Here is a 25,320-nt window from a genome sequence, read left to right as displayed (position 1 = left end):
TGAAGATAATCCACTTTTGTCAAATAGTTGACCTGAAGACCTGCTGATGAATGTGAAGATCTTTGGGCTGATGCTGTTTGAATTATTTGTTGTTGAGTTGTTTTCTCTTTGCTAGTTTATCTCAGTCTCAACTTGCAGCTCTGCCAAGTAACCCCAGATAACCCAGGCAGGCAGCTCTATTTCATAAATACAGGCAATAAATACACAGCAAAGATTGCACTGTAAACTAAACTCAGTTATTTTGTAAAGAACTTTGTGTATAACAGTTAGTCCAGTGCCCAGCTTGGGGGTTTGTCTGTGAGGTGTTTGCATGTTCTCCCTGAACAGGCTTTAGTTTTCTCACTCAGTTTCATCCTTCAATCTACAAACAAAACACAAAATGCATTTCATTAAAGTCTGCTTGATTCATTATTCATGAATCATTTGAATACCATCCAGACACAAACTGAGAAAAACTGAAAAACATGAGCAAAAAAGACATGAAGCAATAGCTATGAATAATGTGTCGAATCACAAAAGTCAGTGAAGATGACACAGTGTTGAGCTCCATCCTCGACGTCACCTGACGTCCCTCTTATTTGTCTCCACATCTCGACATCTCATCACAAGTGCACTTCTGCAGAATCCCTTCTCAGACCCCGAGGAGCTCTCACCTGAATGTCAGCTGCACAGCTCATCACGTATCGGCTTCATTTGTATGCGCTGGATTATTCATCTGCATGTGTCTCCCCCACTTACTGAACCAGCTCGTACCAAAGCATCGCCGCTGCACCGTCAGTGTCAACGCTCTGCAGACGCTGGCTTGCTTCGGTGCATCGTCACGCCGAAGACGCTCTCTCTGTCACTGCGGATCCATCGTCTTCGGCTTGCACAAATTTCAGCGGTTTGTCATCTGTGCTTCTGCGTCCCTTCCACTTCCTCCACCTCAGTTCTCACTTCATCCCTTCATTGTGTCAAACCCTTTGGCTCCTTCCCCCTTCTCTCATTCTCTCTCAGGCTTAATCTTTCTCCCTCTGGTCCGAACAGCGGCGTCTGCGGCCAGGTCGGAAACCGATACCTCCCCTGGCTGTCATTGTGAGGCCATGAAAAATGCAAGGGGATGATTGTGAGCTTGGTTCGGAGTTTAACAACAGAGGGTAACGCACACCACCTCAGTGCCTGACTCCCGCTCACAAGCGCCGAGGGACGGCAGAGCAGCCCGGGCGCACAGCGAGTTGGATTTCACACTGCCGAAAGATGTGTCCAATAATCATGCTCTCACTATAATCTCTAGGGGCATAAGTGTGTGTGTGGGCACAGTCAGTCCCGTGAAGCCCGGTCTGGTCGTCCTATCACATGACTCGGTCAGGCGGCGCGACTTGCTGGCAGTGAGGACGAGTCGGATCGCTTTCTGGGTCACACTGCTGAGTTCACCTCAGAGATCAAGCGTGGAGCAGCAGACGAGTTGCCAAAGGTGTCGATACGTCATTCACACGACCCGACCCAAAACACACTCAGGGCCAGGCTCTGCAGGTAAAACATGATCTTTTCATGCACCAGTCGCCAGCTTGATGCAAGTAATTCAGCACTTCCTCTAGATACTAGTTCCTTCATCAAGATGTACTGGAGTTATGTCACTTCTTACGTTATTCACGTTTTACATTGAAATTCTTACTTTGGGACACTAAAATGTGGCAATACACGTCCCTTGGTACAATCAATAGATTTAGTTCCACCACTATATCTTGAACTGCCAGGAGACCCGGTTGATTATTTTAGTGCTTCTGCAGTAGAGCTGTGTTCTGGGTCATTCTACTGATTGATTCACTCTTTAGGTTTAGTGGTGGTTTGCAGCTTTCGGAAGAGATTTATGCACCAATGAATGAAAATGAGCAGCAACCAAACACCTGTGATAAACTGCAAACATGACAGGCCTTCTCAAGAGAGGCTATAGCTGCTAATGCATGACAGGTTGTGTGTATCAGAATGCTTTAATAACGGGATTAACTGAGTGTGCGACACTCACATTATGGCTTTATGAAGTCACGCGGCCACGGGCACAAATGGCTTTGCTCTGCGGCGCTTTAGGGAGAGACGAGTCTCCTGCTGAAGGTGATCTTGTCTCATAGAGAGGATCATTCTTCATGATAGCATGAACTTTATGCACCGTCCTGTCTGGAGTTTCTGCCAGAAACTCCAGCTCGGCCCAACAACATCACTGGCTCTCTTTGATCAGACTGTCCATTGGTGTTTGCACCTCTCAGTGTGTTGCCCCGACAAACAGCAAACAAGTTCCCATGTTTTGGGGAAAAAAACAATCCAGAATACACATTTAGAGCTTGATGGTATTGCAGTCAAACTGTGTGTTCTGCATATTCCTCTTTTACCAAGATCTCTGCAATTTAGGATATGAAACCATCTGAGATGCCCATTCATAAGACATTACAGAGAGAAGATAGCTTGGCTTATGAATGTGGTACTGAAGATTTCTAGAAGACACATGCATGCTGCAGTTTGTGTGATGTTATTTTCACAAAAGTAATGTTTTTTTCCATGAATTTCAAAAATTCTTCATCTTTTAACCACTTACACTCAAAGTGCCAACTTGGTGGATCTATTTGCCAATCATCCCTTTACACAAAGCAACATGGTGCATGGTCAGAGATCACAATATTATAAATGCAATCATGAATTACTCTGGATGTTAAAATAACTCAGAAATGCTCAGAGACCATATAAAAAATAGTGGACAAGACAGCTGGTTGCTACTAGGGAGGATAAGATACATAGTGAAGTCTTAAACAGTATGTTTAAGACTTTATTTCATTGACAGCGAGCCACATAATAGAAAAAAAAAAGATTGACAGCAGCAGGACGTAACTGAATAAACAATAACAACATTAACCATAATCTGATTGAACGCCAGTCAATATTACTAAAATCAGTACCGCTATCTCATTAGATTGGCCGATCTGTTTAAAATCCTGATCAGATTGTTGTCGGTGGCGTCACCCTGGCGATGATCGCACTACATCCCATGTCTGCTACAACGCCACTGTGCTTTGTGCTCGCCGTTTGGAGAAAAACGATGATCGCAAAGCTCAACTGATGGGTAAGATTCACCAATACTCTCATTCATCTTCCTGATCATGTTCTAAACAATGTTTGTTTGGGGCAGTTTGACGTGACGTGCAAAAAGAAACACAACAAGTTATTAGTTAGCAATATTCGGTACTGGTGGAATCCGTATCACAAACAGCCAGCGTCACACAAACATGAGACTGATCCGTTGCCTGCGTATAAACCCACATATCTGATCCGAGTCAATAAAACTGAGAAGAAAATGCACTTTATCCGTACTGTGCAGGAAAAGGTTCCAGCTCTCTACTTTTGTTTAGAATAAATAACATAATGTTCTTACTCTTCAAGTTTCCGCAGACGGAAATGTCAAGAGTGCAATATGTGGGAGACACAGAGCGGGAAGGCATGTTTTTGCTCCACCATCACTGGCAGAATAGTTGTTTCTTCCCATCGAGCAGCACGAACCAGTCTGAGCTCGTCAGATAACAAGCGTCTCTGCCAGTTTCTCCTCCGTGTGGCATCAGTCAGGGGAGCGGAGCAGGCTTCGCGTTCGGCCTCGACACAGCGGCCCCGGAGGCGCGGCGGCTTGGCATCATTCGTTTCATTCCGTGCAGAGAAGCACGGCGGTGGGATTTACTGACAGGCAGGGAGCAGAGTTACACTGCTGGATGTGACACAAACAGCCACTTCAACGTTCATTTGTCTCTCCAGCATTTGGAGGCTTGAAGCTTTCTTTAGTAACTCCTAGAAAATAACAAAATAGGATATGTTGACGGCTCCGGCTTGCAGGAATTAAGTTGATTATAAATTGTGTTTCAAATGATTGAAGTTCCATTACTGAAGTCTGATGATACAGAAGTGTGAATTACGTTGACAGGGTTGAAGAACTTTCACACTTTGAGAGAACATAGTGAGAAACTGATGTGAGTGTCATTAATAAAAGCTGATGATTCTGTTAACAGTTCTTCATGTCACCCTCTGAAATGCAATTAAGGTCACAGATTTGACACATCTTATTGACAATGACCAGAAAGTTGCCAAACAAACTTCTGCTAACATGCTGCAAAAATGATTAAAAAAAAAATAGACAAAATACCAACAGAGGTTCACAACCATGAACACTGCATCAAGATTATCTGATTTCAGTCAAATCAGGAAAAGTCAAAGAAGAATTACTTCAATTAACAAACCCAGTGAAAGAACAGCTTATCAAATTTGGCCCATTTGTTTAATTTATTCAAAATCTATTGATATTTCTGCATGGAGGAAAAGAGAGGAAACCCTGGACAGGTGGCCAGTCAATCACAGGGTAAACAGGAAGACACACAACCACATTCACTTATAGTCACCAGTGAACACATGTTTTTAGACCGTAGGAAAACAGAGTACATGAAGAAAAACTTACACCTGCACAGGAAGATCATGCAAACTCCACAGTACTGTATATTCTTTCTAGGAGGATGAGGGATACTCACTGCAGCAGTGTTTCTGAAGCTAAAGTCAGAGACGCAATGTGCTTTTTAGTTTTTCAACTTAAGTCGACAGCAACGCCATTAAGGAACCCTTCATCTTCTCCTTATCTCTAACAGAGAAAGCTGTTCCCCAAAAATGTCAATCAAAAGCCAAGCAAATAATATGCAATTAGCGGGATGAAAAGCTGTTCATTAATGCAAAGTATAAGGCAGCTAAATCTCATTAAATCAACTCTTTTTCAGCTAGTGTTGAGAGATGCAATGTCTTTATTGTTTTGGAAAATTCATCCATATAAAAATGAATTCTGAGCACATAGTCAAGTCTTTTAGGAAATATGGGTTAAAAATGAGTGTGCATGCACACACAAGGGATGAGAAGAGTGCAAAGTCCATAGTGGGATTTTGCAGGTGAAGTCCAGACTGCTCGAATGTGTGCAGCAGCGGCAAGATTTTAGCACCTCTGTGCAGCCGACAGAGTGAATGAAAAACACATTATCCGATAAATGAAGGCTGTACCATCCTTTGTTTCCTCCCTCCTTTTCTTTGCTGAGCATTAGTCTGTACTTAATTTGCACCTTGTCTGCAGATTTTTGATATTTTAATAACTTCTATAAATTTTATTCATCTAAGAAAAGTATGTAGACATTCTGGGTAGGGAAAATAAAGCCGCTTTCAGACCGATGATGGAACAAATTTGTTTAATTAATCCTCTGTGTGGTCCTCAATCCATAACTGCTGAAATCATCTGCAACACCAAATATTACATTGAGCCACATTCATTGAAAACACATAATAAATACTGTGTGCTCAATTAACAAATCAATCATTCTGTTTCATGTAATTTCTTCAGGTTTTAAATCAAACAGTGAATTTAACTATCTTTGGAGATGATTAGAGTAAGTTTTTCAGCTGAACTATCACATCGACTCTTCTTTTCCATGCCGAGGTGTTGAGCGTGTGCCGACAGAAAACAAGATGTTGTTCGTCAGGAGTACAAGAGAGCACAACAGCGGCAGTCTGTCACAGAGTGTTCCAGTAAATTAGAAAAACAGCCACGTCTCAGGGAGTCTCGGTGTGAGGTTTGAGTGAAAAAGCGTTCCTGACGTCCTCGGTCCTCACAAAGACCCTCCACAGAATATATGTACACCATGCATGTATTCTTGTCTATAAATATCTCCAGATTGTTTGGAGGTGGAGTTCAGCTGTCCTCCAATTCTTTTCCCCCCCCATCTTTTTGAAGTCTTTGCTGTCTTTCCTCAGTCATGCCCAAGCTTCTCCTTCTCATTCATCTCATCTTTAATTTTCCGAGAAGCTTGCCTCAGTTTGTCCGAGCAGGAGTCTAATCTACTCTCTTTATCTCCACGTTGACCTCTGCGTTTTTCTCACCTGAGATATCAGACCAGTGACGAACCAATTTCTCGTTTTGTTTGTTCTTTCCCTGCCGGCCGGTGCTTCTGATCGCCGTGAACTAACAGTGCAGGATCTTGATGAAGGCTTTGCGGAACTCGATATTGAAGGTGGTGTAGATGACGGGGTTGACGGCGCTGTTGAGGTACCCCAGCCAGGTGACGGCGCTGTACAGCGAGGGCGAGATGCAGCAGCTCCGGCAGTGAGCCTTCAGCACGTGGGTCAGGAAGAAGGGCAGCCAGCAGATGATGAACACTCCTTTGACAAAGAGGGAGAACATACAGACTCAATAAACTAATATATATAATTGTATAATGTAATAATATAAAACTGTGGTTCAAATTACTAAATGTTTCAACTTTTTCCAGACATTAGCTGTGTAAAAGTGACGGACATCTTAATGTCTTATAATGAATGTTGGTTTAAGACTGATACAGTGCATGTCTGTGTTTTTCGCAATACAGCACGAGGCAGTGGATGTGATAAATGAAATATAACAAGCACCACATCGGCAAGGCAGCATAAAACCGCTGCAAACAATAAAGAGGCAGAGAGTTCCATAAACCGCAGTTAGTGCTTCATCTACTGAGTCACGCAGGAAATGAGGTTGGCAAGAAAAACAACACAGTGGAGCAAGATGTCATAAATTATCCAAAAAACTGAAATAATTTAGCTTTTGGTGTCAACAATAAAAACAAGTTGGAGCATAGCTGGCTCAGAAAGCATTTTAAAAATTTCTGTCCTCATTCAGACAGAGATTGTCATATATTCTCCAACATGAAAAGAGCTCAGTTCAGCAGCTTAAATAGACAAGATGTTTCTCTGTGAAAAGCACAGCACGCAGTCCGGTACGAGAAAGGGAGAGAAAGATGATTTATGAAGGCTGCAGGTAAAGAGATGCAGACAGAAGGTAAGGTGACAACCACAAAGTGACATTGAATTGATGAACATTATAAGATTCAAAATGCAAAAAAAAAAAATGACAAACAGAATGAGAAACTCAGAAAGAAAGCAGGTGGCGCCGCAGTCAAAGATAAATACTAAATGGGAGAATGGGTAAATAATTACCTGAACACTGCTGCTTTTATACGCTGTATGAATATTTCAAGAATGTTACACAAACTTCTCAGTAAATATAGCTTAGATAGAATTCCTGTGTTTGAGCAAAATCTGCTGTACAAAACCTGCGAGTCGTGAGACATTTGGACATGCTTCACGATATTAATACAAGGTCTCCATTTGATCAGGCAGTGGTTATGTTAACAGACTGCAAGGTCTCATAAAAAAAAAAAAAAAAAAAAAGTGCAGAAGCTTCTGGATCAAAACTAAACCAAAAAGTTGAACAAATGTTTGGAGGTGTTGCAAGTCACTCAAGAGAACTGCCAACCTCAACACAGAAAGTCTCTTGAAATCTTGGAAGGTCCTTTATAAGTTACTTTTCTAATTCTTTGCAGTGCATTCAGATGGGGGCGTGAGGCAGACATGCGGGTAAAGGGAAAACAGACATATATCTTCCACATGTGACAGAATGAGGAAAATAACACACAGGTGTGAAATCAGACAGAAACTGAATGGAAGAAGTATGAACTGAAGATCACAGAAAGTCCCAAGATGACAGTGTGCAAAAACAAACAGGAACAGAAAGAGCAGGAGACACTGGAAACAATGAGCAAAAATATGGGAAAAAAACTCAGCAAAACTAAACACAAGACACAGATAATGTGACATAACTACCTGTTTATGCAATAGTAAATGCATCAATTTTATTTTATGTATGCAAATCATTTCAGACATGTGCCCAAATGTGAAATAAGTTTGATTTGTGCAGTTTAGAGGCTTTTAGGGTACATTCCTCCCAGAAATTCACTTTCTTGCTTAAAGCTGCAGTGAGAGGACGATATTGATCTGTCTGTCAGTAAATCTGAAGATAATTCCTGATTTTAGAGATGCACTGGGCATTTTGAAAGGTTAAATGTTTTTCGTCTTAGAACTAGAGCTGACTAAACTGTCATTTGACTGAAGCTTCACTTTTAATGGAAAGTGATGAATGTGGAACCAATTTTCTCATCAAACACATCACCAGAATGCAAATGACCACATTCCCCAAACTGCCCCTTTGATGTTCCCATCTCTTTTAATATACGGTATTTTAATTCTGAAACTGTAGGTGGGCGGACAGTTCTCTTTCATAGCATGAGTGAGATGTCTCACTATGGGATACGCCCCCAGCGTATGCCTCAGAAGCATTTATCTCACTACGCCAATCCTGATTGGCTGGTGATCGCGACGCCCACCGAGGGTGGAGCCACCTACCCTTTAAGTAGCCTGCGTCATCTGCGCAGCGTCACTCAAGCACCTCTTCTCGCTTCGTGTAGCATATCTCTATCCTCAGTGACAGCTAGCTTAACTGTTCACAGACGGAGCTATCTCTGCTCCATCGCCGAGCGCTAGCTGCCACACTTCGCGACCCTCCAGCCTTCACCATAGCCTGGAGAGTCCTTACCTGACCACACCACGGGACGGTGGACGCGGTTTAGCACACCAGCTAACTCCGTCCTTCTGAATTAGCACACCAGCTAATTTCGCGGCGCCTCAGGTTAGCTTCCAGCTAACCACGATGGACGCCCACGCTTCTCACACCAGAGGAGATGGAGACTCCGGGGCCCGGGCCTGCGCCTGCGGCAATAAGATATCGAGCCGCGACTCACACCAGGTCTGCTCGTTTTGCCTCGGGCTGCAACACGCCCGGCAGGCTATCGAGGCCCCAGGCTCCTGCGAGCATTGCGCCCGCTTCACCGCCAAGAGTCTCCGACGACGCCTAGCACGCCAAGCTAGCTCGTCCGGTCAGGACCCCTTCATTCCTGCGGGTGACACACCTGTCACCAGCGGGGAGAAGGAAGGTGACGATGCGGTTGTCGGCCCGCGCGCTAGCGGCAGCTGGGGCTCCCAGCTGGACCTAGCCGCCCCGACTCCGCTCGCGGAAGACGTTTTGGAGTTGGACTATGAGGATGACTACGAGACAATCTCGGAGCTCCTCATATCCGAGGAGGAGAGTGAGGACGATGTCCTCATTCCCTCCGCTCAGCTTGCCGCTCAGCCCGCCACACCAGGCGCTGAGGCTGTCCTCGGGGACGAGGAGGGGAGCGCGCCCGCTCCCTCCGCTGTCAGCATGGACATGCAGGCCGTGTGTAAACGCGCTGCATCCCGGCTGAACATCCCCTGGCCTGAAGCGATAACGGAGACCACCAGGTCCCGTTATGAAGGGAAGAAATTCCCTCAGGCTGCGAGGACAGCTAAGCAGCTGCTCCCCGTCTTCCCCGAGCTGCTCGACGAGTTGTCCTCCTCATGGAAGGATCACCCGTTCAGCGGCAGAAGCTCCATCCACGGAGCTTCCTCCCTGGATTGCGAGGGCATGGAGAAGCTCGGTATTCTCCGTATGCCCCCCATGGAGCCGCTAGTCGCTGCACATTTGCACCCGCGGCTAGCCGCTTCATCCAGGGATCCCACGCTGCCCTCCAAAGCGGACCGCGTCCAGTCCGCCATGACTGAGCGGGCTTACAGGGCAGCAGCACTGGCTGTCAGGGCGCTTAATGTCTCCTCCATGCTCTCCGCTTACCAAGCGGAGCTGTTTGAGGACATGGCGACCAAACCTGACCCAGCGGTGTGGGACGAGATTACCGTGATAACGGACATCTGCCTCCGCGTGCAGCGCTGTGCGGTCCAGGCCACGGGTAAGTCTCTGGGGACGATGGTGTTACAGGAGCGAGCCAGATGGCTCAACCTGTCTAACCTATCGGACAGAGAGAAGGAGGACATGTTGGACATGCCGATCACACCAGACGGCATTTTTGGCTCCGCTCTCGCCTCAATGCAGCAGCGCTGCGAGGCGAAGAAGAGGGAGGATGAAGCTCTCCAGCTCTGCCTCCCGCGCAAAGCCGAGCGTCCACCTGCCCCAGCCCCGCGGCAGAGCGCCGCGCAGGCTACGGCACGTCCTTCTTTCCCTCAGTTTAAAATCCCCACACGGCCGAAAGCCCGTCCTGCCCCTGCTGGTCCACCCAGACAGGAGGTGAGGTCCGGCTGGCCCAGAAAGGCCACTGCAGCGACAGCAGCTCTGCCGTCACAGAACGAGCAGTCTGCCGGTCCGCAGGCCAGGAAGAAGAAGAAGCCGACCTGATGGTCTCCTTCCTCAGACCGGTGCCGGGGCTGCACGTTCAGCAGCCCCACCTGTCTTTCTTCCTCAGCGTGCTTGGTTCGATTTCCGGAGCCCACGAGTCCCCGCTACTGCGTGCGCTCCCCGAAGTCACACAAGCACACTTCACTGTTCTTGTTTAATAAAAAGTGCTCCACTGCCGCATCCAGACCGCAGGTCGAGGGCGCAGTCACAATTAACAAACAAGAACATAAACAGTTCGGTGTCGCTCCCGGTTCCGGAGCGGGTGACGTCCCGTCTCCGGTCCCGGAGCTACACCGGACCTGTCAATGCACTAACACCCGGCGCATGCGCAGTGGCGCACGCCGGTTGCAACCGCATCTTGTCACTAGGGGGCGCCATAACACCGTTTATGGAGTCTCCAGTGACAGGCGGTCTGACAGACGCTGTCACATCACTCTGCCTGAGGACAGAGAGATGGGCCGCGCTCCCCAGCTCAGCCTGGGTCCTGAGAACGATATCGCGGGGTTACAGGCTTCAGTTTGCAGCCGTTCCCCCTCGTTTCTCTGGTATAGTGCATTCTCAGGCGCGCGGAGAGTCAGCTCGTGTTCTCCAGGAGGAAATTCACTCGCTATTGGAAAAGAGAGCAATATGCGTGGTGCCTCCCGGACAATGTCAGAGCGGCTTTTATTCCAGGTATTTCCTGGTCCCCAAACGAGGAGGGACCGGGATTCGCCCAATCCTGGATCTCCGGGCTCTGAACAAATACCTCAGAACATACCAGTTCAGGATGCTTACACACGCATCCCTGCTGCGTATGGTGCGTCGGAACGACTGGTTCACGTCAGTCGACCTCAAAGACGCATATTTCCACATTCCGATATATCCTCCTCACAGGAAATATCTGAGGTTTGCTTTTCAGGGTGTTTGTTACGAGTACAGAGTGCTGCCCTTCGGGTTATCTCTGAGCCCAAGGGTGTTTGTGCGTTGTACGGAAGCGGCCATTGCCCCGCTGCGGCGACAGGGCATCAGGCTGGCCACGTACCTGGACGATTGGCTCCTCCTGGCACGGTCCAGAGAGGACGCCATCGCGCAAACGCACATCCTCATAAAACACCTGATCGACCTGGGTTTTATGATAAACTCGGAAAAGAGTGTATTATCTCCAGTGCAGAAAATAATCTTCCTGGGGTTATCACTCGACTCGGTGTCCTTCACGGCCCGTCTGTCAGCGGCGAGGGTGAACGTTTTCAGAGCCTGCCTCTCGCGTTTCACCCTGCGCAATCTGGTCCCCTTCAGATTATGCCTCCGACTACTGGGCCTGATGGCTTCGGCCATCCTTGTAGTCCGGCTCGGCCGTCTGCACATGAGGGATTTTCAGCTGTGGGTGCGTTCCCTCAGGCTGAATCCCGTGCGTCATGGTGCACGGAGGGTGACGGTCAGTGCGCAATGCGTAATGGCACTGCGTCGCTGGCTCCACCCGGCTTGTCTGGTGACAGGGGTGCCTATGGGCCCCGTACTGTCCCGGAAAGTGATCACCACAGACGCGAGCATGTCGGGCTGGGGTGGTATATGCGAGGACCGTTACGTGAGGGGCGTCTGGAGCGAGGATCTCCAGCACGCTCACATAAACTACCTCGAGCTCTTGGCGGTGTTTCTCACGCTGAGACGCTTTCTCCCGCTTCTCAGGGGACATCATGTCCTGGTGAGAACGGACAATACGACGACGGTGGCATATATCAACCGTCACGGAGGTCTGCGCTCCCGGCAATTACACATGCTGGCACGCAGACTGATCCTGTGGAGCAGCGTCCGCCTCCGGTCTCTGAGAGCCACCCATGTCCCGGGGGCTCTGAACCGGGGGGCGGACCTGTTGTCCAGGGGTGCGCCGCTCTACGGGGAATGGATGTTACATCCAGCCCTCGTGGAGCAGGTGTGGGCCCGCTTTGGCAGAGCCACTGTGGATCTGTTCGCGTCGAGAGAGAACGCGCAATGTCCGCTGTTTTTCTCAATACGCGATCCAGGTGCGCCGCTCGGCGTGGACGCGCTCGCGCACGTCTGGCCGTCGGTCCTCCTATATGCTTTTCCCCCGTTGGCTTTGATTCCCCCGACTCTGGACAGAGTCAGGGAGCATCGCCACACGCTGGTTCTGATAGCTCCGCAGTGGCCGGCCATGCACTGGCTAGCGGAGGTTTATCAGCTTCTGTCGGGGCAGCCATGGCAGCTTCCCCTCCGCAGGGACATGCTGTCACAGGCAGGGGGAGCAGTTTTTCACCCACATCCGGAGCGCCTGGCTCTTTGGGCCTGGCCCCTGAGTGGTGTAATTTAAATACTGCTGGACTCCCTCAGAATGTGATTAACACTATTCAGAGTGCTAGAGCAGCCTCCACTAGGTCTCTTTATGACTGTAAGTGGAGGGTGTTTGAGGAGTGGTGTCAGAAAAAAGGACACATCTCCTTTCAGTGCACTGTTGGTGTTATTTTGTCATTCTTGCAGGACTTGATTGACAAACGTAAAGCCTTCTCCACAATAAAGGTGTATCTGGCTGCAATTGCCGCGTGCCATGTGGAGTTTGGTGGAAAAACGGTCAGCCAGCATCCTTTGGTCTGCCGTTTCATGAAAGGGGCACGCAGGCTGCTTCCTGTTTGCAGGCCGCTGGCGCCCCCATGGGACTTGGCGGTGGTTTTAAATGGGCTCTCCAGAGCTCCGTTTGAACCACTGGAGGAGGTGAGCTTGAAGCATCTGTCTCTGAAGACAGCGCTGCTTCTAGCTTTGGCCTCTGCCAAGCGTGTTAGTGACATTCATGCACTCTCAGTGCACTCCTCGTGCACTCAGTTTGCCCCTGGGAATGCCAGGGTGTCACTGAAGCCCCACCTGGCCTTCGTGCCAAAGGTGGTGGGCTCATGCTCTCCTATTGTTCTTACAGCATTTTCTCCACCGCCATTTTCTTCTCCGGAAGAACAGCGGCTGCACATGCTGTGTCCAGTCCGTGCCTTGCGGATTTATATGGACAGGACAATGGGGTTTCGGGAAGGTGACCAGCTCTTTGTGTCCTGGGCTCGCCCCTGCAGGGGCAGACCCATCACGAAGCAGCGACTCTCCCACTGGATTGTGGGAGCGATCGCCCTGGCCTACACGTGTCAAGGTCTTCAGGCCCCTGTGGGCCTGCGGGCCCATTCTACACGTGGCCTGGCTGCATCCTGGGCCCTGTGTAAAGGGGTGTCAATTCAGGAGATTTGTGCAGCAGCGAGCTGGTCTTCACCACTCACCTTCGTCCGCTTTTATAAGCTGGACATCCCTGCTCTGAGCCTGGCTCATGCAGTACTGACTGCGGGGCTCTCTTAGGGCAGGGGGGAGGGCCTTTCCTGAGAGCTGGTGGTCAATCGAGATAAGCATGTCTGGCAATACGGGAGTTTCCATATCCCATAGTGAGACATCGAAACGAATGCTATGAAAGAGAACTTTAGGTTACTTAACGTAACCCCGGTTCTCAGAGTAGCATGAGTGAGATGTCTCACCAGACAGCCCTTCTTGCTGGGCGAAGCGAGAAGAGGTGCTTATTTTGAGTGACGCTGCGCAGATGACGCAGGCTACTTAAAGGGTAGGTGGCTCCACCCTCGGTGGGCGTCGCGATCACCAGCCAATCAGGATTGGCGTAGTGAGATAAATGCTTCTGAGGCATACGCTGGGGGCGTATCCCATAGTGAGACATCTCACTCATGCTACTCTGAGAACCGGGGTTACGTTAAGTAACCTAAAGTTCTGTGCGCGCTGTGATTACTGGACGTGCGCATACCATCGCCTCTCAGGTTTGAACCTGTCTCCACTCACCAAGAACAATAGCCAGCATCTGAGTCGCCTTCCTCTCCTTCTGTTGTGACAGCCTTCCCCTCACCCTCTCCTTGGTGATGCCCCATTTCTCCCTCCCGCTGCCGCCGCCACCGCGCTCCCTCCATCCCTCGCGGCCCCTCATGCCGTCCTCCAGCGTGGGGGGACGGGGCGTCAGTGCCGATCGCGTCACGGTAGAGGGCAGAACGGGGGCGGGCCCGACCGAGATGGACAGGGAGATCCTGGAGCGTCCCGAGCGGGAGGAGGTTTGAGGTGCCGGGGGAGGGTCCAGGCTCTGCTGGGTCTGTGGCAGGAACTGACCCGGCTCCACCTCCAGGGGATGAACCACGGCTTCCTTCACCAGCGTCTGACACACAGAGAGGGAGGGAGGAGGGCGGTGAAGGTGGGGATTCTTGACACAGGCGAATCGGGGGCATTAATTTAAGGAGAAATAAAACAGCATCACTCTGGGCTGAGAAACAAAGGAGGGCTTAAAAATGGAGGGAATTAAGGACAAGTGCTCACCACTTTCTTGCGCTGTGGGGCTGCCGTGGCAGGTCTCAGGATCAGAGTGCACAGTTTTACATCCTCAGGCTGTGTACACTTATTCTGAAATAAAGCAGAGTGCCATCAATAGAAAAGTCCACAATCAAGACCAGATAAAAACAACACGCAGACTGAACTGCAATAAAGTGAAGTTAGAAAAAACACTGTAATCGAGGCCTCCGGTGGGCTCACCGACCACCGAGGGAACCGAAGGAGCTGGGTGCAGTGTCGATTGGGTGGCAGCCGACAACAGTGTGCCCAGTGACCTGATCCCCAGACACAGAGACTAGCTTGAGGGACATGGAATGGTACCTCATTGGGGGGGAAGGAGCCTGAGCTTGTGAGGGAGGTTAGGAGGTACCGGCTAAGTCGGGCTTACCTCCACACATAGTCTGGGCTCTGAAACCCAACTTCTCGAGAAGGGCTAGACTCTCCTCCTCTCTGGCGTTGCCCGTGATGAGAGATGGTGGGCTGGCGTGGGTTTGCTTATGGCCATGAGGCTCACAACTGGCTTGTGGCGGCCAAGCGTTCATAGCAACGTCGCTTTTTGATCCTTCGATGTCGGCTCTTCCTATCATTGTGAAGCAGAATTCACCAAGCGTTGGATTGTTCACCCACTAATAGGGAACGTGAGCTGGGATTAGACCGTCGTGAGACAGGTTAGTTTTACCCTACTGATGATGTGTTGTTGCAATAGTAATCCTGCTCCATTTGTGGGAATTCACCCCAGTGAAAGAGAGGGCTGCATTCCTGTGCCTTCGGGTAGGGGATAGGTGCCTCACTGTTGTTTCGACTTACTTGCCAAACAGCAGTGCTGAGTACCCGGCCTTCTTGGAGTCCCTGGGAGGGGTGCCGGACAGTGGGTAGGGGTGCCGGACAGTACTCCGACTGGGGACTCCATTATTCTACTGGGGGATTTCAACGCCCACATGGGCAGCAACAGTGAGACCTGGAGGGGGGTGACTGGGTCGCACGGCATCTCCGATCTGAACCCCAGTGGTTGTTCTGTTATATGTACTTCTGTGCTAGTCACAGTTTGTCCAAAACTAACACCTTGTTCAACAAGCACAGGGCACAGGGGTGTCCATAAGTGCACTTGGCACCAGCACACCCTAGGTCGGAGGTCGATGATCGACTTTGTTGCCGTGTCATCTGACCTCCGGCCACCTGTCTTGGACACTCGGGTGAAGAGAGGAGCAGAGCTGTGGACCGATCACCACCTAGTGGTGAGTTGGATTTGCTGGCGGAGGAGGAAACCAGACAGACTTGGCAGACCCAAACGTGTTGAGAAGATCTGCTGTGAATGTCTGGTGAAACCCTATGTCAGCAGGGTTTTCAACTCCCACCTCCGGGAGAGCTTCGCTCATGTCCCGAGGGAGGCTGAGGACAACGAGTCCGAGTGGACCATGTTCTCGACCTCCATTGTCAAAGCTGCTGCTTGGAGCTGTGGTTGTAAGGTCTCCTTTGCCTGCCGTGGCAACAAACCCCCAAACCTGGTGGTGGACATTGGAGATAAGGGCTGCTGTCAAGCTGAAGAAGGAGTCCTATCAAGTCTTGTTGGCTTGTGGGACTCCCGAAGCAGCCGACAGGTACTGGCAGGCCAAGTCAACTACAGCCTGAGTGATTGTGGAGGCAAAAACTCGGGTCTGGGAAGAGTTTGGGAAGGCCATGTAGGAGGCCTACCAGTCAGCCTTGAAGAAATTCTGGAAAAAAAAAAAAAACATCCAGTGGCTCAGGAGGGGAAAGCAGGTTTCCACCAACACCGGTTATAGTGGAGGTGGGGAGCTGTTGACATCAACTGGGGATATTATAGGGCAGTGGAAGGAATACTTTGAGGACCTCCTCAATCCTGCTGCCATGTCTTCCATGGAGGAAGCAGAGGCTAAGGTCCCAGAAGTGGAATCACCTTTCACCAAAGCTGAAGTCACTAAGGTGGTTGGTAAGCTCCTTGGTGGCAAGGCTCTGGGGGTGGATGAGATTTGCCCTGAGTACCTTAAGTCTCTGGATATGCAGGGACTGTCATTGGTTGACACGTCGCTGTACGATTGCTAGGTGGTTGGGGACAGTGCCTCTGGATTGGCAGACCAAGGTGGTGGTTCCCCTTTTCAAAAAGGGGGACCGGCAGGTGTGCTCCAACTATAGGGGGGCAAAGTCCTCAGCCTCTCCGGGAAAGTCTATTCCAGGGTACTGGAGAGGAAGATTTCATGAGTCGCACCTCGGATTCAGGAGGAACAATGCGGTGTTCGTCCTGGTCGTGGAACACTGGACCAGCTCTATACCCTGCATAGGGTGCTCGAGGGCTCATGGGAGTTCGCTCAACAAGTCCGCATGTATTTTGTGGATTTGGAGAGGGCGTTCGACAGGGTCCCTTGTGATATCTTGTGGGGGGTGCTTTGGGAGTAAGGGGTCCAGGGCTCATTGTTAAGGGCCGTCTGGTCTCTGTATAACCGAAGCAGGAGCCTGGTCTGCATTGCTGGGAGTAAGTCGGACTTGGTCCCAGTGCATGTCGGACACCTGTTTAGGATGCCTCCTGGACGCTTCCCTGGGGAGGTGTTCTGGGCCTATCCCACCGGGAGGAGGCCCCAGCAAAAACCTAGGACACGCTGGAGAGAAAATGTCTCTCAGCTGGCCTGGGAAGGCCTTGGGATCCTCCCAGAAGAGCTGGACGAAAAGTCTGGGGACAGGGAAGTCTGGGCATCCCTGCTTAGACTGCTGTCCCCGCGACCCGGTCCCGGATAAGCGGTAGAAAATGGATGGATGGACTAAAATCGAGGTTCAGTGGTGCAGTGGTAAGTCTACCTTCCGGTGTCGGTGGGCATCTCCTGCCTCGGCCCCGCTCTGCGTGAGCAGATCGTGTTGGCGCGGCGGAGCCGTGCGTCTGCCTCGCTTGCGGAGCACCACGCAGATCTGTGCATACACCAGCAAGGTCACTATGAAGGGAACGTAGAAGGAGGCCACAGACGAGTACACCACGAAGGCGGGGTCTGCAAAGCTGCACGTAGTGCCTTCACGGCTGGCTGAAACAGGGGAAGCAGAAGGTCAGATTTCATATAATATACAATATGGCAGCTTAATTACAGTGAAAACAAGATTAGGAACTACAGTTTTAGCAATAAAATAGATGAAATATAAATTAAGGTGTTATTTTGACTTTCATGGTCTTGAGCATATGTTATAGCTGAACCAATGAACAAATGTTCATTCAGCAGCTGAGCTGAAGTAAACAATTCCCAACAAAACAAACTGTTCTGCCAGTACTTTCTCTTGATAAGCATTTGTCAATGAATCGTGTTTATTTGAAATGCAGAAACTATGTCACTCAGTCATTTATTTCCAAACTGGTAATATGAACTGAAGGTTGAAATCAACTTTATCACCAGATGGTTATGTTTGACATCAGGTTTCACATTGTTGTCTGCTGCTTTTTGGAGACACTGAAGAAACTATAATACCTGAGTTCACTTCTCTACAGGGAATCAGTCCAAACTCACTTGATAGGAGAACATAAGAAAACGATACTCAACGCTCCGCAAGTTCGTTGCTCATGAATAGTTCAGTAACAATTTCATCAAGTATCTGTTGACCGCGTGGATGTACAATCAACAAAAATATAAAAATTCCACAGGCCACAATTGACAATCTGATAAACTCTATGCGAAGAAGATGCCTTTCACTGCATGAGGCAAATGGTGGTCACACCAGATACTGACTGGTTCTGAGTCCCTAGACCCCCAATAAAGCAAAAAAAAAAAAAAAAGAACAAAAAAAACTGCACATTTCAGGGTGGCCTTTTATTGTGGACAGTCTAAGGCACACCTGTGCACTAATCATGGTGTCTGATGAGCATCTTGATGTAGCATATCTGTGAGGTGGGATGGATTATCTCAGCAAAGCAGAAGCGCTCACTATCACACATTTAGACAGATCTGTAAACAATGTTCGAAAGAAATGGTAATATTGTGTATCTGCAATGAATTTTAGATCTTTAAGTCCATCTCATGAAAAATGGGAGCAAAAACAAAAGTGTTGCGTTTAAATTTTTGTTGAGTGTGATTTGTTTATTTCATCAAACAATAATAAGACCCAGAGACAGATGGACAAGACTACTGCAGCGTTTCTAATTTACATCTCAGAGGACACTAAAGCATAAAAATCCTTCAAGTTAGAAAAACCCCCCCAAAAACTGAGCAGTCCATGAAGGACATGAACTTGATATTTCCACTTGAAGACGTGGTGTCCATAACTTGTACTGGTATGGAATAGATTATGGATCCAGCAGCAGCCTTTAAAGCTGAAACCAGAGACTCTCAAAAACAGGGAGGCAGCTCAGAGGAAAAATGAAGGATTAACGTCCTGCATCCAAAGATGAAAAGCATGTTTTATTTTTACTGTGTGAAAATAAAAAGTTAGCAGAGCTCAAGTTTCTGCTCTTCCCTCTCAGCAGGAAACTCACGAGTGTGGGCTTTGGGGTGAGAATGTGTGTGTGATCCATTAAAGCGACACTAAGGAACTTTTCAACCTTAATAAAACATTTTAATATCTTTTGTGATGACACATCGAATTACAACTAGTTGAATGACCCCTCTGTCACGGGCTGAGGGCGTCAGTATTGCTTTCACTTGGACTAAGAAACTGTGAGGAGGGTGGTAGGAACCCAGCACACGGCATGCGTCACATTATGATATAATATTGTTTAGCCACCATTACATTCATTACCTCGTCGCTATCCGTCCTTCACACAGCCACTGGAAACAAATGTAGGCGAGTTCAGTCTGACAGCACGCCACCGGGAGCAGCATTTTACGACGTCACGCACTAGTCCTCATGGGAACTGTAGTCCTTTAGGCAAAACACTACCGCTTTTGTCCACTGGCGCCGCCAAAATCAACGGAAACTGAAAGTTCCTTAGTGTTGCTTTAAAGACGTGTTCAAATTAGAACACACCCAAAAAGTAAGATGCTGTCCAAAACACTTGAGCAACAGCGGAGCTAGTCTTTCAACTCAAGATGCTTGAAGGGGCAGTTTGACAGGTCAACTGAAAACAAAAACTGCAAAGATCTTTAAGTCACGCCTTTTGATAGGTGGCAATTATGTGAAAATTAGGATGTGAAGACTGTTATTATGGAAGTGACAGTGAAATGCTAAGTTTGGGTTAAGGATCTGTGACACAAGTACTGATGCATGAAAAGAAAAATATCAGAGGAGTTGTACCTTCCCTGAAGACGTTAGAAGATATATGTATATATTTTGTCTGCTTTCTACTATGAATTGCTTTCTGTGTTTGTCTGCATGAAAAGAAACCCTCAAACTTGGACAGTAATTGCTGTTTAGGCTTCCTGTTTTGTATCACATTACCTGACAACCCCAGACAGATAAACTTTATGTTTCTTTTCTTTGAAACTTTGCGGTGGTGCATCAGGATTATTTCTGATGCCGAGTGTGAGAGACATGAGTAATCTGGTTTAACTGGATGAGATTCAGCAAAAATGTGTGCCTATTCTCCTGTGTATTGTTTTAATCTATTTCTTTCTTTTAAATATATATCTACGTTTAATTCTTCCAGAACACAGAAGATTTCTGTTGCAGTGAGGGGAACTGAATGGTTTGGTTTGGTTTTTGGCATTCTTCTGTTTTTAAAATATTACTTCACTGTAGCTTTTTCTTTCATCACTATCCTACAATTAACAAAGATAAACGTAACCCGAAGTAATGTTCTTCAAATAGGAGATTTGCAAAGCAAAGAATACTTTTAGATAGTGCTGTAGTGCTGATCTCAGTTATAAACTTTCAAACACGGACATTTGAGATGGACACCAATTATTGCAGTGGTAAATATTTGATGCAATGAAGCAAGGAAAAATTAAACTTTCTACCATGGAGAAGCTGCAAAGTGCTCTGCGGGAGTTTAAATTGCGGAGCCTTCTTTCATTCATAATATATTTCTTTAAATTAACTGCACTCACAGGCTGTTCGTGACCAGCTTTAAGCACTGCACAGCTCTGAGGAGCACTCACACAGCCTTCTACACACACACACACACACACACACACACACACACACACAATATTTTCTCAGGATGCATGACTGAATTTCAGTGTGCTGCACTCTGGGACGTGTGGAGCCAAGATGGAGGGAACAGCACCTCGAGGAGTAACTGGAAAGGAAGTATCAGATGGTGACGTTACCCGTATTGTTCAGGCCGAACAGCAAAGGGCAGGAGATGGCGAAAGAGAGGAACCACACCACCGCGATCATGACCGCCACCCTCCTCCGGGAGCTGTATCTGGTGTTATAGAGCAGCGGCATGGCCACCGCTGTGTATCTGGAACCACACAAACAGGCGACGCATTAGCATGCCTCTCACAGACACACGGTGCCTGCATTTACTCAAATATTGAGAAAAAAAAAACCAAAAACAAACTAATGTATCCTCAATTGTTCGTACTCATGTATACAGTTGTTTTACAGACTAAACTTCCAAGACAAAATCTGTCTCTGGTCATTTCACAGCCTCAAAGACACAAATAAGTGCCACTGACAGTCATCTGTTTTGAATGAGCTGTTTCGATTTTGGCTGCAGGCAGACGGTCACAGATGGTCACAATATCACACACTTTAATTACAGTGTGACGGCAAAAGAACGAATTTATTTTGATTTAAAGGACCAAATGCACAGATATAGAGTAAGTTATTTATATATCTAACAATGACCAGAAGAGCCATAACTGCAATCATGAAGTAACTGTTGGAACTAACCAACTGGAAGTTGCTCTGTTTTTGCTCGGATCAGCAGTCAACACACAACACACAGAACAAGAAGTGAGAAGCGAGTTGCTGCTTGAAAAACTACATCAAACTGAAATCTATACTGGAGGAAGAGTTTGTGACAATATGCAGACTGAAGGCTGCAGACACTGTGAAGCCTCAGAAGCAACAGCAATTTACTTATGTTCACCTTAAGAACATCACTGTGCCAAGAAAGACAAGAAGATGCAGTTTCTTTAAAAAAAAACAGTGAGAGTGTCACATTAGAATATTTCATAATGCACTGCTATTTTTTTGTGTTAAAAGAACTTTAAAGTTTTTCTACTTATAAAGTGATCATGCCATTGCTTTACCAGTCTGAACCCTGCCAAAAAAGAAGATGTAGTTGAATGAACTACAGTGAATTTGGCATGAATAGAATGTCCTTTTTGCGGGAATTAAGACTTGAAACCACAAATGAACTCAAGAAGGTAAAAGAAAAAGTTGTTCTGTTTTACCTTTTCTGTACAAAGGAAATGAAAACACTGTCTCACAAGAAAATATTAGATTGGACAACAGTGAAAACAAACATACATTTGAAATAAAGTCGTACAGGGAACTTTTAGAAGCTCACAGGAAGTTAGTAGAAGTTTGCCCAAATGTTCTTTTTGTCTCTATTGATTGATGAAAGAAACTGTAAAGCATCTCTTAGCAGGCAAAGTGTATTTTCCAATCCAACATTATTCGACTGAAACAAGATGAATTCGATTTATGAGATTTTCTTTAAAACAATTTCCCCAAGAACAGACAGTAAATCTGTCTTGTTTTTATGGGTATAAACAAACCCAAAGCAATAAATTATTCCCCTTAATGGAATAATTTTATTTGGGTGTGTGCTATCTTATCCAAATGCTCTCCATTAGGATAGTGCATAAAAAAGGAGCCACGTTTCTCAGACTGCTCATCTGATGCAGACGTAACCTCCCTGAAATTAAAGCACTTAAATGCACCGCTTTAACCTGGTAGTCACCGTTTCATTGCAAATTGCCAAGGTATTAAGCGCTGACAGCCTTTTACTTCTCAGATTATTTTTTATCGCCGTGCTTCAACAAGGCAATTAAGACTTTATCTTCACTTATTGCACCGAATCACAGGAGCCTGAACCGGCTCTGCCTCGATGTGTCACGTTGTCGGAGGATTGAGAGCAGCAGCTGCAGACGGCGTGCCACCGGGCCTCTGGTCACCCCCATGATGGAGGGCAGCAGGTGCAACATCAAATCATCTAACGCGATCCCCTCATCCCCCGCATAAAGAAAAACTCAAACAAAAATGATAGAGGACAATGTAAATGACAACCTGCCATTAACCGCTGCACAATACATGATGCTTTCAAGTCTCTGTGGGAACTCTGTGGATCTTCATGCTCTTTGGCAAGCCAGACTTCAAGGTGAGGTGCCTCAAAACGAAATAGCATATTGATTTACTGCAATCTGGGTTGTTTGCGCTTTGCTAAAAAGCCTTGCTGGAAAGAAACGCCACATTCAAAGTAATTGAGAAGGATAATAACACTGGAGGAGTAGCGGCTGTGTTAAAGCATCAATAGATAATAAATATAAAATGTTTTTGTGCAAAGTGGAAGAGGAGATCGAATGATCAGGAATCCACCTGTCGATGCTGATGGCGCAGAGGTTGAGGATGCTGGCGGTGCACATCATGACGTCGAGGGTGAGCAGGATGTCGCAGTGGATGAGGCTGAAGCGCCACTCTCCCACCACCTTCAAGCACAAAACACAAACTGGAGTCACACTCCGACATACCAAGAATAAAGAACACCAAGAACAACGACGGCAAAAATCAATAGGATGAATAACATAATAATAATAATCTCCCAAAAAGAGAACAACCAGAACATCAAGAAAGAGAAAAAGAAAAAACTAGAAGTACACAAAGAGGATGAAAAAAAGAAAAAAACAAGAACACCAATAAAAAAAAAAAAAAAAAAAAAAAAGAGAATGAAGAAGAAAAAACAAGTTAAAAATAAGAAAAAACAGCAACAACAATAACTTCATGGCTGCAAGAATGTTCAGAAGGATAAGAAATGAGATTTGGCTCTTTTTAGTTTTGACATCCTGAAACCAAGACCATGTTTTTTTTTTCATCTTCGATGCAACTTAAATCCCCTTCAGTGTCGGTGGAGCTGATCCAGTGAAGGCCTGGTGCACTGTGGACAGATCCCCGGTCCATCACAGAGACGGACAGCCACCCACTCACCTTCACACCAAGGGCCAATTTGCCAGGAGAACATGCAAACTTGACACAGAAACGTCTGGCCAGTATTTGAACCAACGGCCTTCTCGCTGTAAGGCGAGAGAGCATCAGACTGAAATTTCCCAGATGTTCTCCGTTTCATTTTTCAGACAGAGAACACTCCTATACTTCATTAAAGTTGAGCTTTGTCAGCTGATTGTGTCTAAAACATAATGTAACTGGAAGACTTGATATGGACTGTTGAGAAGGATTAACTCCCTTTTTCTTTAACCTTCAGGTTTGAAATTCCTTTAATCGATTCACTGCTTACTGACAAAATCAAAGAAAATTAATTATTTCAAATTATTGGCTCTTCTTAGAAAGTTTTACGAAAAAATAAAAGAGAGTAACAACTAACAAACTACTGTTTATGACTCTGAAAATCAGAAAGTGGTTTCTGTGACTGAGTAAATAATGTGATGGGCTCATTTTATATTTCTTCTTTAAAACACCAAGTGCACACACACATACACACACACACACCTCCAGGTAGACGCCCCAGGGCATGACCAGGGTGGCCAGCAGCAGGTCGGACACGGCGAGGGAGACGATGAGGTAGTTGGTGGTGGTCTGCAGGGCGCGCTCCCGCGACACCGCCACACACACCAGCACGTTACCGAACACCACGCAGAAGATGAGGAGCACCAGCAGCACCGCGTAGAAGTTGTAGGGAGGCGACGCGGCCGACGGCGAGCTGGTGCAGTTGGAGGACGTCAGCAGGGAGGTGGGAGTGGGAAAGGACTCGGTGTAGGGGGGGTCGTGGGAGGCAATAATGGAGAAGTTCTGCTCAAGGGAGGAGGAGGAGGAGGAGGAAGAGGTAGAGGAGGAAGCCTCATCTGACTTGTTGAGCGAAGTCATGATCTTGCTCCAGTAAACATGGCCCGGCTGAGAATTGATGACAAAGAGAAGAAAAGCAAGAAATGAAAATAATTACCCCTCTTGACGCGCTGTGTGCTCAATTCAGCTTTTCACAATACAGCCAAGAAAGACTGGCTTCTTTATTCAAGGCAACAAAATAAAAATCGGGTTATTGTGGCACAGGACTGAAAGTGTGTTTCCCCTCAGAGAAACACTTCAGCAGGAATCCAAACACAGAACACCGAGACAAACACCAGTGCACGCTGCCTGTACACACACGTGTACACACACACACACACACACACACACACACACACGCACGCACGCACGCACACATGCACAGGTACACAGTCAAGATCACATGGCTTTACACCCACTGTAACACAGCTGAAAGATGCTCTGCACATCTCTCCAGGTTCTCTCTGGAGCCTCTGGTGCTTCAAAGATCAAACTTTACACAAGAATCCATTCAAGGAGGAGAAAATAACTGCTAGAATCACTGATTTTGCACAAATAAAATCAGTGTAGCTGGTCAAGTGTGACTGTAGTTAAAGAAATGAAAACACTGTGAACACGTACAGAGAACGTTTTTTTTAACTATGATCCAATATAATGCAAAACATGTACTGAAGCACAGCAGGTGACTGATCAGAACCAGCTCCTTCACAACAGCAGCTTTCACCAGATTTCCTCCACAAATGGCTGCTGAGCCGCTCTTCAGTCTGAGTTATTAAAACCTTACAGTGAGCCAAAAACAGGAAGATTCACCTTTTATATGTGCAAGATCTTATTTTGACAGCAAAGCCTCGGTGATCACTGAAAGATTCACAGGCCTGAAGGGGAGAGCTACTCACATCTTCATTAAAATGTGTATTAACAAAATGGTTCAAAACAGATCCTCCCACATAAAAAAATGTGGATTTTAAAGTTTGGGCATCTTACTAAATG

General features: G+C 47.2%; 1 protein-coding gene across 1 annotated transcript; it reads right to left on the bottom strand.

Moving 5' to 3' along the window:
• Positions 1-5,949: 5,949 nt before the first annotated feature.
• Positions 5,950-24,394, bottom strand: LOC115397218 (D(2) dopamine receptor A-like). Its single transcript, XM_030103436.1, has 7 exons — positions 23,998-24,394; positions 22,873-22,982; positions 20,649-20,785; positions 17,263-17,480; positions 14,443-14,526; positions 13,921-14,284; positions 5,950-6,197 (listed from the first exon to the last, which is right to left on the bottom strand). Exons 1-7 carry the CDS (start codon positions 24,370-24,372, stop codon positions 6,001-6,003), a joined length of 1,485 nt encoding a protein of 494 aa, XP_029959296.1. The 5' UTR covers positions 24,373-24,394; the 3' UTR covers positions 5,950-6,000.
• Between the last annotated feature and the right edge of the window lie 926 nt (positions 24,395-25,320).

Source organism: Salarias fasciatus, chromosome 11 (genome assembly GCF_902148845.1).
Source record: "Salarias fasciatus chromosome 11, fSalaFa1.1, whole genome shotgun sequence".
Taxonomy (NCBI): domain Eukaryota; kingdom Metazoa; phylum Chordata; class Actinopteri; order Blenniiformes; family Blenniidae; genus Salarias; species Salarias fasciatus.
The sequence above is the reverse complement of the archived record's forward strand: the minus strand, read 5'-3'. Positions and strand labels throughout refer to the sequence as shown.

Coding starts and splice junctions, on each gene's coding strand:
- LOC115397218 (XM_030103436.1), bottom strand. CDS start 24,372: ATGACTTCGCTCAACAAGTCAGATGAGGCTTCCTCCTCTACCTCTTCC. Junction 17,481..20,648: donor GTTCGGCCTGAACAATACGG/GTAACGTCACCA, acceptor CCCCTGTTTCAG/CCAGCCGTGAAGGCACTACG. Junction 14,527..17,262: donor ATGCCCACCGACACCGGAAG/GTAGACTTACCA, acceptor GCTTTATTTCAG/AATAAGTGTACACAGCCTGA.